This window comes from Copadichromis virginalis, linkage group LG2 (assembly GCF_057382275.1).
Source record: "Copadichromis virginalis isolate Kocher_CV1m ecotype Utaka linkage group LG2, C_Virginalis_male_GT1.1, whole genome shotgun sequence".
NCBI classification, from domain to species: domain Eukaryota; kingdom Metazoa; phylum Chordata; class Actinopteri; order Cichliformes; family Cichlidae; genus Copadichromis; species Copadichromis virginalis.
Window position 1 is genome coordinate 32,369,601 of NC_140619.1, and position 16,633 is coordinate 32,386,233.

The window sequence follows — 16,633 nt, forward strand, 5'->3', positions numbered from 1 at the left end:
CAGCTGCAAGCCCCGCCCAACCACACGATGCGGGGCAAGCAGTAGATGAGGGTGCGCTCGTTTTCCTGTTCTGTGTTTGCCGGATCCATGCTTTTATATTCTTCACGCCACATTCAGACACCAGCCAAATGTCGCAGAACAAACGGAGACTTTTCCAGTCTCAATGGTCAAGTTTTGGTAACTGCGTGTAAATTGTAGCATCAGTTTCCAGTTCTTAAATGACAGAAGTGGTCTCCTGCTACTGTAGCCCATTTGCTTGAAGGTTCAACGGGTTTAGAGATGCTCTTCTGCACACCTTGTAGCGAGTCGTCATTCGAGTTACTCTTGCGCCCCCATCAGTTCAAATCAGTTTGACATCAACAACACACTGCTGCTCATTACAAGAGCAATATCTCTCATTCTTAATGCCCCCCACTGTAGCCAGCTTTGATAATTTTAGGTCCTCCTTTAGTATTATTCCAAAATTATGGAATAAATTTCTAATTATGCCAGATATCACAAGGTGTGTGGTCCATTTCTTATTACTTTCATTGTTCATGCTGTCAGAACACAGTGTAAAGGCACAAAATCTTCAGATGTAGAGATCGGGTAACAAAAAAAAATAGACACTACTTGGTGTCTAATAATATAAAATGCTTTTAATACAAATTTTAATACTAAAATACCAGTAGTATTTGTTTTATATAAAATATTAATTTACCGGTCACACCGGAGCAGACAAACTAAACATACTTGTATGTTAACATATGCTAATCTGCTCTAAGTGACACACCCTGTGCCCAATGAGAGCGCCTACATGCTAATTTCTCGGAGCAGTGGAGTAAATAGGGGTGGGTCCTGAGCGTTTTCCTTTTTTTTCCGTTTCGTGTGTATGTTTTTTGACTAGCTGGAAATGGCGTCTCTTGGCTTCGAACCGTTCTAACTTTATCGCACAATAATAAACATAACAATATACACAGCTATTATCCCATAACATGGGGAGAAACTTTACTGGGAGGTTTTGGACGCTCTAGTTGGGAAGCATTACTGTGACCGCTGCGACTAAAAGGAGTTAAATCGCGGAGGTAATGATAAAGAAGCTTACAACTACCGTGTACAGAGGCTAACGATAGCTAGCTAGCGATAGCGGACGACTCAAGAAAGGGCTTGCCAACTGAGCTAGTCTACGCTAGCCGATAAGGCCACTTAAAAAACGGAAGAAAATTGAGACGGTGGTTCCGGGTATTTGTGTTAAAATTAAGCTACTCTTATAGGCAGTTATCATCATAGAATGACGCGAGATGAACGTTTATGTTGGTAATTATATGTGCTGTGCTAACCGTAGCTTGCTGGCTACAGTAACACTGTTGGCTAACGTTAGCAGGGGTATCTGGCTGAGAGGGGGTGTGTTTCTGTCCGACTGGGTGTAAAAACAAACTAAAATACTCGGACAGTGGTTGGATATTTCATCTGTGTGACCAGAAACTTTTGTTTCGCTTCCAGAGAATAATGGAGGATTCTCATACACGGTACAGCAAGCGCCTGGTAAGTAACTTCACCCAACTGTTAAATCCCCGGATTCGTTGTTTTATGTTAGCAGGGCAACTTCTTCGTTTTCAATGCGGGTTTTTAATGGACAATAAGCGATTTAGTGAATGAGAACTGATATGTTTTCTTTAGAGCGGCCTGCTTTTCTTTTCTCTTTTTTTTGGCACATTGTGTTCACGGTAATGGTCCCATTTTTGTTTTGTGTGGCACCCTAATGATAACGGCAGTGAACCTGTGTAAAGGCTCTGGGTTCAGGAAAAGGTCAAGTTCAGTGTCTAAACTGACAGCATTTGTGCTGTGACCCTGTTTCACCCTCTTCCCTGTCATTGTAAAGCAATAAACTCCAAGCTTACCGTCTGCGGTTTGTACTCAAAAAATGGCACCAGCTGATTCCTGTTATTACCGGGGCAGAGGTTCAATATTAGGTATATTTATATTATTAAAAAGACTTCTTGTCATTGTTGATTATTATTTTATTGCACGAAAACCTAATAAAAGCACACATAAAGTGGTTGCTTAATACTATTTTTATTAATTATGCTTTCTTCTTTTATTGCTTTATCTGGAAGCTTTAGCTTTGGTTTCGTTGGTAATATTGACTTGCTTTAGTTTAATAGTAATAGGGACTGTGTGTTCTTTGAAAGTAAGGACTATTATATCTTAAATAATACTACATTTGTGGTGTAGAGATGGGGGTGGGGAGATCTGAGAACAGAATTCATGTGCTTCATCCATCTGTTTTGCCAAGCAGTGCACATAGGATGAATGGCAGGAGGGGAGTTAAAGGGGGGCAGTGTGTAGAAGATTAACCCCTGCTATTGTAATACTGTATTGTTTGTTTACCAGATGAACTGATTTTTGTGTCTGACTGATTGATGAATTTGGATGGGCTTACATCTATCCAGCTCTTTGCTTAAAGCTTTGATATTGCTAGTTTCAGTTTCTTTCTTTTCTTAAAAATGTTGTGGTATAGGTCTAAAGTCTTGTTAAATGCCTATAATGAAATTTAACTTGATGCCAAAAGGTAATCCAGTTATTAGTGTTATAATAGTTTAAGTATATTGTAGTAATATACAGCTGTTTTTCAGTGGTTTTCCTCTCAAGCACATTTAATTTATCCAGCTCTCAGTTATTTCTTTGTGTGTGCCTCCAATCAGATCTCGTCAGTATCAGCTGATTATTATAAATAAGATACCTTTACTATATGTGATGAAGTGTGTGGAAACTAGGCTAAAGTCTAAATTCTTTTTGTTTTATATTTTCTAAAACTTTCAAACATTTCTTTCTTCATTTTCTATGAGTATTTAACTCAAGGTGTCAAACTGTATTTCTTTTAGTTATTGTTGTGTAGTAACCATGAACACAGTTAAATACCCACTTGTACCACATTTGTAAATGATTAAGCTTATTATACAAAACTCCACCAGGTTCACAATACTCTGCTGATTGATCACAGTCGTCACAGGGTTATCGCCAAAGGCTGAAGGCTTTATCAAAACCTCTGCCAGGTCTAGGCCCATGTGGCTATGCTGACAGGGGATTCCCCCTCATAACTGAGAGTTATGCTGGATGTGGGTTTGAGACAAAATTGCACCTTGTTTATTTGCTCTTTATGCACTGGAAACTGTTTGGTAAACTGCAATTTTGGGACCTTGTTTTGAGAGATATCTGTTGACAGTGAAGTTAAGATCATGAAGCTGGAAAATACTGGAAAGTCCGGTTGTTCTTCTTGGTGGATGGCTGTTGTGCGTAGCTGTAATTCTTGATTTGTGTCGCATAATTTATGAAGCCGTACAAATTTTTACCTTAATATAATTTATATTTTTCTGAGACTCAAGCCCCCAGAGTACATCTTACTCTAATAGTTATAGCGTATGCATGTATGTCTGTTCACTAGCTTCTCTTCTATGCGTTAACCAATCTGGATGAAGGTTACTATATAAACTGCCTAGAGTACCGGGATAATCAACATCTGTATAGTGTTTGGAAATTACTTTTAAAACATTCAAATTCTTAGAAATTCTATATATTATCTGTAGTCGCTGATCTCAAAACAAATGGGGACATTAGATCTACGTTACATGTTGTATTTTAAAAATATTTCTTGCAGTGTCTGTAATTGATTATTTTGTCTTATACATTGAATATGTAGCTTTCAAATATGAACTGTAAACATGTTTTTAGTGTATATTCATTTGTTTGGTGTTTGTGAGCAGGGTTTTTTTTTTTTGCCATATGAAGATAAAAGGAATAAAATGATAAATTAACAAACATGTTTATTTTTTTTTTAATTCTGTGAAGTTAAAACTTTATTAAGTTTTATTAAGTTTAAGTTTTTGTGAAACTAAACCCCGAGCCATTTCTAAGGGTTTGGATGGCACAGACTTTAACTGAAAACCTTTATTTGTCTTCAGCGTACGCGAACACAGCGCCGCTATCAGGACGATGGAATCTCCGATGATGAAATTGAAGGAAAACGAATGTTTGACCTGGATGAAAAGCTGGAGTGTGAGAGATTCGGCAGTGAATTGATCAAACACATGGAGGGTAAAGGTGAGACTAGTGTACTGAAATTTATTTTTTATTTTTTTAAAACAGAACCTTTTGTGATTATATCTAGAGCTCTGTGAGATGAGTTGATGTGTTATTTTTTTTGTAAGAGTCTATCTACAAATTTCTTGTCCCTTGGGGGTTTTTGTTTTGTTTTTGATATGTGTATCTTTTTTCTAGAATTCACATTTGAATACATCCAGAGGGAAGGACTCAGGGATCCCATTATCTTCAAGACTACTGATGGCCTTGGCATGCAGTAAGGGACTGGTTTCATTAGAAAACTCTTTTCACTGTGTGTCTTTCACCAAAGAAAAGTAATAGTAAAATTATTACCTCTCTTACAGAATGCCAGATCCGGATTTTAGCGTGAGTGATGTCAAGTTGTTTGTTGGTAAGTTCCTATTTTATCCCCATTCAGAGGAAGCAATTAACCAGTAGCCACAAACCCAGCCTCAGGGGTAACGCGCTAGTGTACTCCTAGTGCCAATCCTAGTGCCAATCCTAAGCTTGGATAATTGGGAGGGTTGCATCAAAAATTGCATTCACTAAATTTTTTTTTTTACCAGAAAATGTGGCAGCCCACCTAAGCAGCAACATTTTATCGGCAAGAAAAATATAAAGCCATGTCACTAAAACCACAGCACTACAGCAGAAAGCCTAAATATTTTCTTTTTTGTTTTTATGACACTGCCAGATGGAATCTTAAAATATAATTACACTTTATAATAATATTTTTATACTTGTAAAATGTTTTTGCACTACATTGTTCAACTTAAAAATATTGTTTTTACTAATCTTATTGTTATTGTTATAATCTTTATTATTATTATTTTTTTTAAACGCCTCTTGATTTGATTTATTTTTATTTTTTTAAATTTTTGCACCCATGATCTAGAAAATAGTTCTTGTATTGTAACAGCCCCACAGAGCACTGAAGAGTTGATTTTTAACTTGTGTACTGTTCTGCTCATTGTGGCTCCAAAACGTAGTAATGTTTTTTTTGTTTATTTGTTTTTTTTGTTGGTTTGTTTTGTTTCCAAAAATTTGTGCATATTGGGGGAAAAAATGGAGTAAAGGTTTACAAAATATCCATTATAAATTGGTGAGTAGGGCTGGGCGATCAATGGCGATATACGATATATATCTCGTTTTTTTATTTTTTTTATTTTTTACTTTTAAGCCATAAAGTAAGAACAAAAAAAGAGTTCTTAGTCCAAGCTGTCCCAGATGTCACACAGGCACTTTTATTAACATTCAGCATAGATGTACGTAAAATAAATTATCAGCATTTATTAAATAATAATGCTCCATAAATAAAATAACAGTGTTGTTTTTGTGCATAACAAAAAGCTCACAATTGTGCAGTCAAAATGCAAACTAAAAAGATGCTGAGCATAATAACAAAGACAGATTTTGCAGCTGCTCTGTTCCGAAGTTCTACTGCGTGACTGACAGCCTTGAGTTTGAAATCCGCTCTGTAACCAGGCCATTTGTGGTCCTTATACACACACAATACGGTAATATCATGTTGAAGGACAGTACGTAGTACTCCACGAGGTTCCTGACTACGGTAGCCGTAATGCTCTGACAATCCATCAAGCGGTGTGGCTTCGTAGCTTACCAAAGTTGTACTAAAACATTTTTTGACAGATTGCTGAGCGCCATGTAGCACATAAAATCGGTTATCGGTCAGTAAGCACAACCAGAATTCATACATAAGGCGCACTGTCGATTTTTGAGAAAATTAAAGGATTTTAGGCCAAACGCGTTAGCGCGGTTAGCTCGTTAACACGTTGACACCGTCCAGCCCCATGCACGTGCCGATCCGTGGTAACTCGCTAACGGAGATTTGTCGCATTAATGCAGCGTTAATGTCATTTTAACGAGATTAACGCTGGCAGCACTAAAATAGTAATCTCCAAATGTTTTCTTTTTACTGACCAGCTCCTCTGTGTCCTTCTTGTAGCCTGCAGTTGAAATGATGGGGGAGGGGGAGTTGTGTTCAGTGAAGGAGAGAGGTGAGGCAGAGTAATTTTGCGTACAGACAAAAGTGGACGAAAGAGAGGCAAACTTGCGGCTGCACAAGTATAATTATAACGTAACATAGACTATATCGATATAAACGATATCTTCACATCTCATATCTCGTATAAAAATATATATCGATGTATTTAAAAACTTGATATATCGCCCAGCCCTGCTGGTGAGTGTTATGCAAAGTAAGCAATGATCTCAGTTGACATTAATGTGCTTACAGGTAGTCGACGTATTGTAGACGTTATGGATGTGAACACCCAGAAAGGAATTGAGATGTCGATGGCTCAGTGGCGACGGTACTATGAGACGCCACCATCAGAAAGAGAAAAACTCTACAATGTCATCAGTCTAGAGTTCAGTCACACCAGACTGGAAAACCTGGTGAAACGGCCTGCTTCGGTGAGAGTTTGCACAGTTTTACACATGACGTTTACAGAAACTGTACTTGTTGAAGCAACTGTTTGGGGGGGAAAAAAATGGATCTGTAACTTCACCTTTAGTTATTGACCAACTGTGATGTGTTAAGCAGAAAGTGGTGCTGATCATCAGAATAGTCTCGGGTTTGGTGCTGAAATTTTAATTGTGTACTTCTGTATTACACAGGTGGACCTTATTGACTGGGTGGACAACATGTGGCCCCGTCATATCAAGGAGAGGCAGAGGGACTCCACCAATGCCATCATAGACATGCACTATCCCAAAGTACAGAAGTGAGTAAACTAACAACATTTAACATTTGCTGTGCTGTAGAGAAACCACCATCATGACCCTCTCCTATATCAATGCAAATGTAAGCTAGCTAATCTGTATGCCAGCTTCTGTTCACATTTTAATCTTGTTTGATGGTTTTCAATCCTGCCTTCATATCTCTCAGGTACTGTCTCATGAGTGTGCAGGGCTGCTTCACAGATTTCCACATTGACTTTGGAGGCACTTCCGTCTGGTACCACATTCTGAGAGGAGGAAAGGTCAGTTTGAATGTCACACCGCACAAGAACTATAGATTTAACGAGGTGTCCATCAGAATAGTTGTTAACTTTGGTGGTTTTAACAGGCACATTTCTATGTGTATGTAGGCTGTTGTTGCACAGTTGCAACGCTAACTATGAGGCCCACATGCAGCAAAGGAGCTATGTGTGCATCTCTGCACTCACAGAGGGTTTCCAGAAGGAGAATTTGTTTCCCACTTTACAGCCTTTACCATTGAGAGAAATTTGGTGGCATTAAAGGAGAATAAGCAAGAAGGAGAAGAAAGGTGTATTTTACTGAAGATGCAAACACTGAGGTTACTGCAAATGATAAGTTGGAGCTTTTTCTGAAATGGATACAAGCGTGTAGGAATTCTGAACATAATAGTAAAGGTACATTAGCTAACTTAACAATTGTGGCTTTTGTATTTAAAAAAATCCAGGTAGGCTGCTGTGTTTACAGAAACTCTAACAGCAGTGCCTATAACAGCTGGGTAAAAACTTAATCTGGGACAGTCCTTTTCTTCAGTCTTGCTTTCAGAATAAATCAAAGTATGATCTAATGTTATCACACTTCTTGTTATTATGCAGTAAATACTGACGGGGACATTTTTATGAGTGCATGCCAGTTCCTTTAATAAATTCAATTCTTGTTAGCAGACTAGAGGGAAGATCAAATTGTTTAGTTGGCATGCATTGCAGATTCTAACTAAGATTTACTTTCCCCCTACAGGTGTTCTGGCTGATTCCACCCTCACCACAGAACCTGGAGATGTATGAGAACTGGGTTTTATCAGGAAAACAGGGAGACATCTTCTTGGGGGATAAGTGCCATGACTGTCAAAGGATAGAGCTCCATCAAGGGAACACCTTCGTCATCCCATCAGGTCTGTTCTGTAATAGAATAATAGCGTTAGTACATACAGTTACAGACGAGGGTAGAGACAATGTATGTAAGCCTCTCACACATGTAAACAAGCATCCTGTGTTTAATATGGTGTAGGGTGGATCCATGCTGTGTACACACCAGAGGACACATTGGTGTTTGGGGGGAATTTCCTCCACAGCTTTAACATCCCGATGCAGCTCAACATCTACACCATTGAGGATCGCACACGGGTGAGCAGCAGTTAAACAGCTCACTGTTTAAATGTCTTTATAAATCATTTGAGATTTTAGAGTAATGTAATACATGATTCAGGGCCGTGTGGAAATTACAAGGGGCGAAAAAGACAAGTCTAAAAAAACCATTTAGTACCTTTTCGGGTATTCCCACTGTAGAAATCTGATGCCAGTACTGTCATTTTCTTGAAATTGAAACATGTATGCATCTTTTGGTTCTTGGATATGAATCCAGGGGTTGTAAAGCACTATCCACACAATTGTAGCCCACTGACAGGGTTACTGCAGGTCATTAAAAAGTCTGAAAGGAAAAACTAGACCTCAAATTGTGTGAGAGATTGTTGTATATTATAAATTTGGAGATGCTGTGACTTTAACTGGTAGATGAAATCAAAATGTGCTATGGAAAATATGAAGTTTATTTTGAGACTATGTCAAGTTTCTTTTCCTTTCTTAAATTTAGCTATAACACAGGTTAGGTATCCGGCTGGGTTAGCCCACACACACAGGTGTTCAGCTTGTATCTGGACTGCTGTGTCTGCAGTGACACCATATTTTTTTTAAATATATATTTCTAAGAAGAAGTGAAAACCACAGCTACCGTGTGACAAATGCTTCTTTTTTGTGGTGCTTGACAGTAGCTGTTAAACAAAACAAAAAACATAAATAATATAGTTGCATAGGTGCAGCTGAGAATTTTAAAAAAGACATTTAATTATTAACAATTTGGAACCATTGTAGATGCATTACAAGCATGTAACTTCCTACATGTTCCTATAGGAACACATGTAATATCAATGTCCCCATCCTGTATGTGGTATGGCTCATATTTCCGTCATTTATTTACATTGATTGCTATACATATGGTTTCTGTTATTTGTAAATGTTGATCTACCTATAATATAAGCATAAATAGTTTAATTAGTACTAAATTAGGGTTAAATATGATTTTGAGCAGTGTTTAAAATGAACCTTTACATGGTTTCTTAGAGAGAAAAGGACATTTTCAACATTTTGCTACAGGTCAAACACTTTAACCTTCACTTTATAATCAATAATAGGAGCTTTTAATTGTGATAGAAATAGAAACGAAGAAGGAAATAATTGAAAAAGCAAGGCAACACTTTAGCTCAAACGAATGAATTGACATACCCATTGTTCATGTGACTACTTGGTTGCTTTTATGTCCATTGTGGTTCTTTGGACGTTTTATTTACCTGCGTAAAAATGGTGTATATTACAAACTGGCCTCAGTCACGCAGGTTCTGGATACAAATATGCAGAAAAAAACCCAGCAGTTTTTTATTTGCCGTAAATGTTTGAATCAACCGCCATATTGTGATGTTATTAGTCTTGGTACCCGAGGTAGTTTATGGGCCAAGTTTCATAAAGATTGAACCAATCCACTAGGGGGAGTTCAGGAACAGAAATGCAGACATAAATATATCATTATTATATAAGATTTAGCAGTTCTTCCTGGTCTGTTTTTATCAACATCCCCTAGGTGCCAGCAAAGTTCAGGTACCCGTTTTACTATGAGATGTGCTGGTACGTCCTGGAGAGATACCTTTACTGTCTGACAGACATCTCGCACCTCACCCCTGAGTTCAAGAAGTACTCCCTCGGTATAGGTAAGGATAAATGTACTCAGATAAAGACCGCTGCCCCCACCCCCCCCTTTTTTTTTCTTTCCTACAGAACACAAACATTTGTTTATCACTTACTTTAACTTTAAACACTACATGCTTCCTTTTTTAAGGCTTAACACCAGCTGACCTCGAAAACAATGCCTACACTGGTAATGGTGCTTCCAATGAAGATGACACTAATGATGAAGATGAGGATATCAAGATCAAGGAGGAAGATGCCGAAGAAGAAAAACCAATCCAAGTTAGCAAACCCCGGCCCGTGCTGACCCCCTTTGAGCTGGAAGGACTGTGGAACCTTTTAGGAAAACTGGAGGAGCTGCCGAGCCACAAAAAGTGCGTCCCTGAAGGAATTGCGAATGCTGCAGGCCTGCTTGAGGACATGAGGGTGAGTGTCACCAAAGTTCCTTGCGTTGATCAACTTAGAATGTAGTCACATGCTCTATTTAATATATTTAGACCAAATACTCATCTGTCATTTCCATATTTTTTTGTCTAGGCTGTTCTGACAGATTGTGCCGATGACAGCCCTAAGCTAGCCTACACTGGAGAGCCCATAGTCAGATGGCCTGAAAGGGTGAGTAGTGAACTATTTTTCTAAGCTTTATTTTTAATCATCTGCCTGATGTTTGTGGGACTCAATCATAACATGCATTTTGCCTGCTGGTCTTGTATATGTAGCCATCATGGTACCAGCCTCCCACTCCTCCTACACCTGTTCTTTACCGTCCTCGCTTGGGACCCACCCTCCACAAGCCTCTGGGTCAGAAGACCAAACGGTCTTCCATCTCCGCCTTGAGACGGAGACGGGTGAGGTGCAAGCGCTGTGCTGCCTGCTGCAGGAAGGAGTGTGGCAACTGCCAGTACTGCCATGACATGAGGAAGTTCGGTGGACCTGGGCGCATGAAGAAGAGCTGCGTCATGCGACAGTGTCTAGCAGTAAGATTTCATACCCATCATTGTATTTATATACACTGAAATAATTATGCTGTCCATCTGTAAATGCATGCAGAAGAAACACTGAAAACTGTTAAAACATACTTTTACTGAAGCGTCTTACTCTAAAGTGTGTTGACAAACTGAACTGGAAAATCATTCTAAAGTTTTGATTATACTCAGTTGCTGAAGACCTGACAGCTAAGTTAAAAAAAAAAAAAAAAAAAAAAAAAAGCAGGCAGGTGTGTGCCAAAGGTTACATCACTCAGACCCTTGCCGACTCATAGACACCGAAAGTATAATCAAGGCTTAACAAGTGTCCTGTCAGCATTATATGTAAAATTTCGGGCTTTATTTTGTCCACCATCTAGCCTGCGTTACCGAACACAGCACGATGTGCCATATGTGGAGAGGGGGAGTCAGATGAAGCAAATCCAATCACTCACACCCTCATGGAGTGCTCTGTGTGTTCAGAAATCGCCCATCGACAATGCATTAAGGTGCGTCTGCTTCTGATCTAGCGTATAAATTAAGGACATTACACAGTTATTGCATTGATGCTTTTTGCATTTGTGATCAGGTTTTGTAGTTTCCAATTCAAACATTTACCTGTTGTGTTTTAGGAACCTGGTGAGGGGAAGATCAATAAGGACTTACCGAGTTGTTGGGAGTGTCCCAAATGTTACCAAGGAAAAGATTCAGCATCAGAGGTGCTTAAATATATTTCTTACATTTACTTTGATTCCTTCTTGCTTTAGCTGGTTCATTCTTTCAGACGTGTTTTTTTTTCTTTTCCCTTTATTGTTTATCAGCCACTTCCTGTTGCCTTATAGTTGATGTTGATACACTAATTAATAATGACACTCCCATATCAGTCTTCCAGCGATGAGGAAAGTGAAGAGTCAGAAGGCTCAACCTCCTTGCCACAGTCCAAACTTTCATACAGGGAAGGAATTGGTGTTGGTGAAGAGGCGGGTCCAGCAAAACGTAGCAGACCCCAAGGCCGGCCAACAGCACCACCGCCTTCTCAGAAACTGCTACTACAGCATCAACAGAGCCGCAAACGAGCAACTGAGCTTCAGCTCAGATATAAAAAGAGAGTAAGTTGGGGATACTTAAGTTTGTTTCACATTGATTTGTATTTTTTTTTTAGTTGCTACTGATTTTCCAACTGAAACACCTGTTTGGGGAAACTGTCTCTGACTTTAAATAATAAGCTAACACTTTATCTATTCATAGATTAGTTTTTTCTGTAGCTGACTCTTCCCTACATCTTTTCTTTTTATTGCAGCTGAAACTGGATCGGGTCAAAATGTTAACAGTAAGTGGTGCACTTATTTCTGCAGTTATTCTGTATTGCATTTGAAACTGTTGCATTTGTGAAGTTTTTTTTATCAACTTTTCAATGTTTTATATCTGCAGCAGATGACACAATTATGCAAAACCATTTTTTGTAGAACTAGATTTGATGTCTGAAACATGTCATGTCTTATTGATATTTGCCTTTTCCCTCTAAACAGAAATCGTCATCTCTAGCTCATTCCCCGAGGCTGCTGGGCTCCAGGGTGCTGCCTCGTCTGCGCTCTCCAGCGAGCAGACTACCTCAGGGCAGAGGTCAAGGTTCCACCTGGGCGAATGGGTCTTCTTACCACAGCAATCCAGTAGAGACCGAGTCCTTTGAGCAGCAGCAGCAGTCTTCCCATGGTTTAGTGCTTGCACCCAAAGGAGAGCCCCGCAGGGGGAGAGGGCGAGGTGTGAGGCTGCGGGGAGGAGGGGCAGGAAAAGGCATCAGAGGTGGTCAGAGTCACGCAGAGTTGGAAGAGGACAGTGAGGACAGCAGCAGCAGCAGCACCAACAGCAGCAGCAGTGACGACGACGAAGAAGAAGAGAGTGGGCAGAACAGCGGGAGGGGAGGTGATAAAGAGAACCAGCCACAGTTGAGACGGGAAGGACAGGCAGCCAAAGAAAGAGAAGAGGACGGGTTTGAGATGGCCAACCAAAATGGAGCAGATGAGGATGAAGAGGAGGAGATGGAGCAGGAAAGTCGAACAGGGGACAGAGATGCAACATATCTTAATAAAGTCACACTCCAAAGGCCAACCAGAGCCAAACAGGACCCGTCAGCTATTGTCCCCAAATTAGAGGCTGTCGCCCCTCACACTGCTACTTCCACAGTACACAGCCAGCCCAGAGCCCTCCTCAGACCCCCAATTAGAAATCGCAGCCCCTGTCCTGATCAGCACTCAAATAGGCACACACCACCGCAGACTCGCAGTGGACACACTGGCACTCGCACTTCCCACTCAGAGAGACTTGAGGCCTCAAAAAGAATGAGACTGACCAGGCCAGCCAAACTGAACAATGGAGCTTCCTCGTCTTCATCTTCTGAGCTTCCCCATCTCCGCGTCCCTCTGTCTGCCCTGCAGGAAGGAGGGGGCGAAGCAGAAAGGGGGAGTGTCGGGAATAACCCAAGTTGTGAGAGAGAGGTGTGGGTGTCTGTCTTCCGCTACTTAAATCGTGCAGATCTCTGCGTCTGCATGGCAGTCTGCAAGAACTGGTACAAATGGTAAGACCTCTTCCCTGACACTTTACTAACAAATCTCCTTAAAGTGTTTTTTGTTTCACTACACTCATAAAAAGCAAAGTAAAACATACGCGTTCAGGCCCATTCTACCTAATTTAAATTACAAATCACTGACGTTACTTGTGCTGGCTACAAATGATGGCTTGTTCTCTGGTTAATGTGGCCTCTATAGCTGGTCTCTGCATTAAGTTAAAGAAAAGCTTCACACTTTTTAAGAGAGCTTTACAAACCCTACTGGACTTTTGTTTTTTGTAGTTCAGCAAAGTGATGACTGTTACCTGGCTGATCACCTCAGGATCTCAGCATTTTTATCTGATATTTATGATAACTCTGAATCTGGACCTTTTTTAAAGTTGTTAAATTATGCCAGACTACAGGTGTGAATCACACGATCGAGGTATGTTTAACTGGGCCGTCTTGTGGGTCATTTCAATTTCATGTTGTAGAGGCAGGATAATTTTGCTTCTACTTTTTAAATGTTAAAAAGATTTTAGTAAGATTCAGTTGGATTTCAGTCTTTAAAATCAATTCAGACCACTTTGATTTGTATTTGTTAAAAGGCCCAGTGAGCCCTTTTGAAAGCCTAAAAGATGGTTTATTTAGACTGTATCGCTGACCCATATATCTACAAATGCACAGATATGTTCTTTATGCATATGTTTTCATCTGTAGGTGTTTAGACAAGCGGCTTTGGGCGCGGATTGACCTAAGCATCAAGCGCACGGTTAGTCCTCAGGCCTTGACAGGCATCATAAAGAGACAGCCGGTCACACTCAACCTCTCCTGGACCAACATCTCTAAAAAACAGCTCAGCTGGCTCATTGACCGCCTGCCTGGTACACACTCAAGTTTTCTTCCAGGATTATTGAATTCTGAAAGGGACAATATAGATGTATTAACAATATTAACACATAAAAGGGGGACTCAATTTTTAGATTGTATGACATTAAACACTATTTAAATCTTACCCATTTTACAGGGCTGAAGGATCTGATGCTGGCAGGTTGTTCCTGGTCCTCTGTTTCAGCTCTGTGCTCCTCTGGTTGCCCTCTACTCCGTTCACTTGATCTGCGATATGCAGATGCCGTCAAAGATGCTCAGATCAGGGATCTAGTCACTCCTCCAGGTAAGGAAAGGGGAGCCTCAGAGGGTACAAAGGGATCATACGATGTGCATTATCAAGTAATAGATTTAGTATAGTTTTCTTTCTTTTTCGTGTCTTTTCCTTTTCCTTTCTCCCTTTCCTTTACCAAATTTACAGAATGTCTCTGCTTGTTTTCTTTCATCTCTGGTCCAGGCTGTGACAATCGTAGTCAGTTGCGGTCCATGCAGTGTTTGCGGCTAGCAGGTTTGGACATTAGCGACTCCACTCTGCGTCTGGTGATCCGCCACATGCCCCATTTAACAAAACTGGATCTGTCCCACTGCAACAGTCTCACCGACCACTCCATCAATCTGCTGACTGCAGTGGGCTCGTCCACGCGAAACACACTCACAGAACTCAATCTGGGAGGTAGGAAACTGTTGGGAAGTATATGGACTGGACAGCATTTCTGGGAAGTTTCATTCAACTGGAGATAAATGTTTTCACGTTTCTTTTCCAGGCTGCAGTAAACTGACAGATACGTGTCTGAAGTATCTCCGCCGCCTCTCTTGCATCATGCTGCTTGACCTACGAGGCTGTAAAGGTGTCTCCCGCAAGGCCTGTGAGGCGTTCATCTCTGAGCTGTCGGTCAACACACTCTACTGCCTATCGGACGAAAAACTGATCCAGCGGATATCCTAAGCGGCTCGCCTTCTGTCATTGCAGACGTGATTTGAGATGCAAAAGCGGAGGGAGTGGATCCTGATGTGAATCTGTGCAACAGAGAGAGGCAGGGAAGCTCATGCACCTGTGCCACGCAAAGGAAGGGTGGGGTCTAAACTGGGAGGGCTCGCTGACTGGTGCTGTTGGGAGGGGTCAAATGGCATGTCACAGCTGGAACGATGCTTCTTTTCATTACATTTTATTTTGCCATGTACTTAAAAAGGAAAAAAGGACTCAGGAGCTTTTTTGCTGTTCTTTTGGGACTTCGTGGTGAGTGGAGAAAACATCTTTTTTTTTTTTTTTTTTTTTTTTTTTTTTTTTAAATTTTCCTAAGTGGGAGAATGCAGGCAATTAAAAGCTGTATTAGACTATACATCCTGTGGATATCAAAGTCATCAACTCTTCTTTGGACAGAGCCAGTCATGACTGTCATCACAAGCTTTCTGCCTTGAGAAAGATAAGCAGAGACTTTGAGTTTCATCCGCAGAACAAACATGCATTGTTTTGTTGAACTTAACTGATTTCAGCTACTTTTGGGTGCTTCAAGCATATTAATATCTTTTTCTGTTCAATTGTTTGATGACTTGCGCTTCATGCACAACAGCTATGCTTTGATACTTAAAAAACAAACAAACAAAAAAAAAGGAAAGTAAAGGTGAAAGGACTTCGATGTCAGACTTGGGAAACGTGAGCTACGGGAATGACCTATGTTTACCAGATGTTTATTCAGCTTTGTAAGTCACTGGTTGCGACACAAGTCCAGTTGTATGGTGTATATGGATGCTAAGTGTGTAAGAAAGTTAAAAGTGTGAGTAGGCAATCAACATGGCAACAAGACCTCACCCCAACAAAAGGGCAGGTTGCATTAAGTGTAGGGGACGAGCCAAGGATAAGGTGTCAGATAAATGGTGCATTTTCAAACAACGTTAGACTTCAGGTGCTATAATTTCCAAACTCCTTTTGCTTTGTTTTTGTACAGAGACAACATTTAGAACAAAACTATTCTAGATTAAACCGCTCCCCACCTGTCTTTGATACACTTGTTTTGCTTTCATTTACAAATAAAAAGAGAGGAAAAAATGTGACCATCTACTTTTCACATGACTTTGTCAGATTCAGTGTAGAGATGTTTTGTTTAGGGAGGTGGGGGTTCTGCTCATTTCTTTGTTCCCTTATAGTGTTATGGCTCTATATCAAAGGTCTCCTCCCAGACTGCTCCTCCTGGCCATATCCCTTAAAAATGAATATAAGAATATAAATGTATACTTTTGTGTAAATGTGTTTTTCCTCTTTTAGATTATCAAAACGGGGAACCTGTAGCATTGTAATTATTTTCAGAAGCCTTTTTCACTTTATGTTATTTGTGTTATTTTTCAAGAAAAAAATAAATAAAAGAATGATAAACAATGGCTGGGTTTCGTGATTTCTGTTGAGCTGAAAGTGGGGAAGATGC

General features: G+C 40.1%; 1 protein-coding gene across 4 annotated transcripts; it reads left to right on the forward strand.

Annotated features, from left to right (window-relative positions):
• The first annotated feature begins 780 nt into the window (after positions 1–780).
• Positions 781–16,589, forward strand: kdm2ab (lysine (K)-specific demethylase 2Ab). 4 transcript variants are annotated; one of them, XM_085430656.1, is made up of 23 exons: positions 781–830; positions 1,483–1,524; positions 3,942–4,080; positions 4,258–4,336; positions 4,425–4,471; positions 6,338–6,516; positions 6,721–6,827; positions 6,992–7,085; positions 7,819–7,972; positions 8,089–8,204; positions 9,712–9,838; positions 9,967–10,241; positions 10,353–10,430; positions 10,535–10,792; positions 11,161–11,289; positions 11,413–11,499; positions 11,665–11,889; positions 12,081–12,110; positions 12,310–13,355; positions 14,046–14,209; positions 14,353–14,499; positions 14,671–14,886; positions 14,978–16,589. In XM_085430656.1, exons 2-23 carry the CDS (start codon positions 1,489–1,491, stop codon positions 15,157–15,159), a joined length of 3,915 nt encoding a protein of 1,304 aa, XP_085286782.1. In that variant the 5' UTR covers positions 781–830; positions 1,483–1,488; the 3' UTR covers positions 15,160–16,589. The 4 variants fall into 4 exon arrangements, with proteins under 4 accessions (XP_085286782.1, XP_085286774.1, XP_085286791.1 ...); XM_085430648.1 differs by lacking the exon at positions 781–830 and adding an exon at positions 854–1,064; XM_085430665.1 differs by lacking the exon at positions 781–830 and adding an exon at positions 1,087–1,221.
• Positions 16,590–16,633: the final 44 nt, after the last annotated feature.

Excerpts from the sequence above, each read along its gene's own strand:
- kdm2ab (XM_085430640.1), top strand. Across the intron at positions 1,525-3,941 it reads CACGGTACAGCAAGCGCCTG|CGTACGCGAACACAGCGCCG; the intron begins GTAAGTAACTTC and ends ATTTGTCTTCAG. Across the intron at positions 4,337-4,424 it reads ACTGATGGCCTTGGCATGCA|AATGCCAGATCCGGATTTTA; the intron begins GTAAGGGACTGG and ends CCTCTCTTACAG.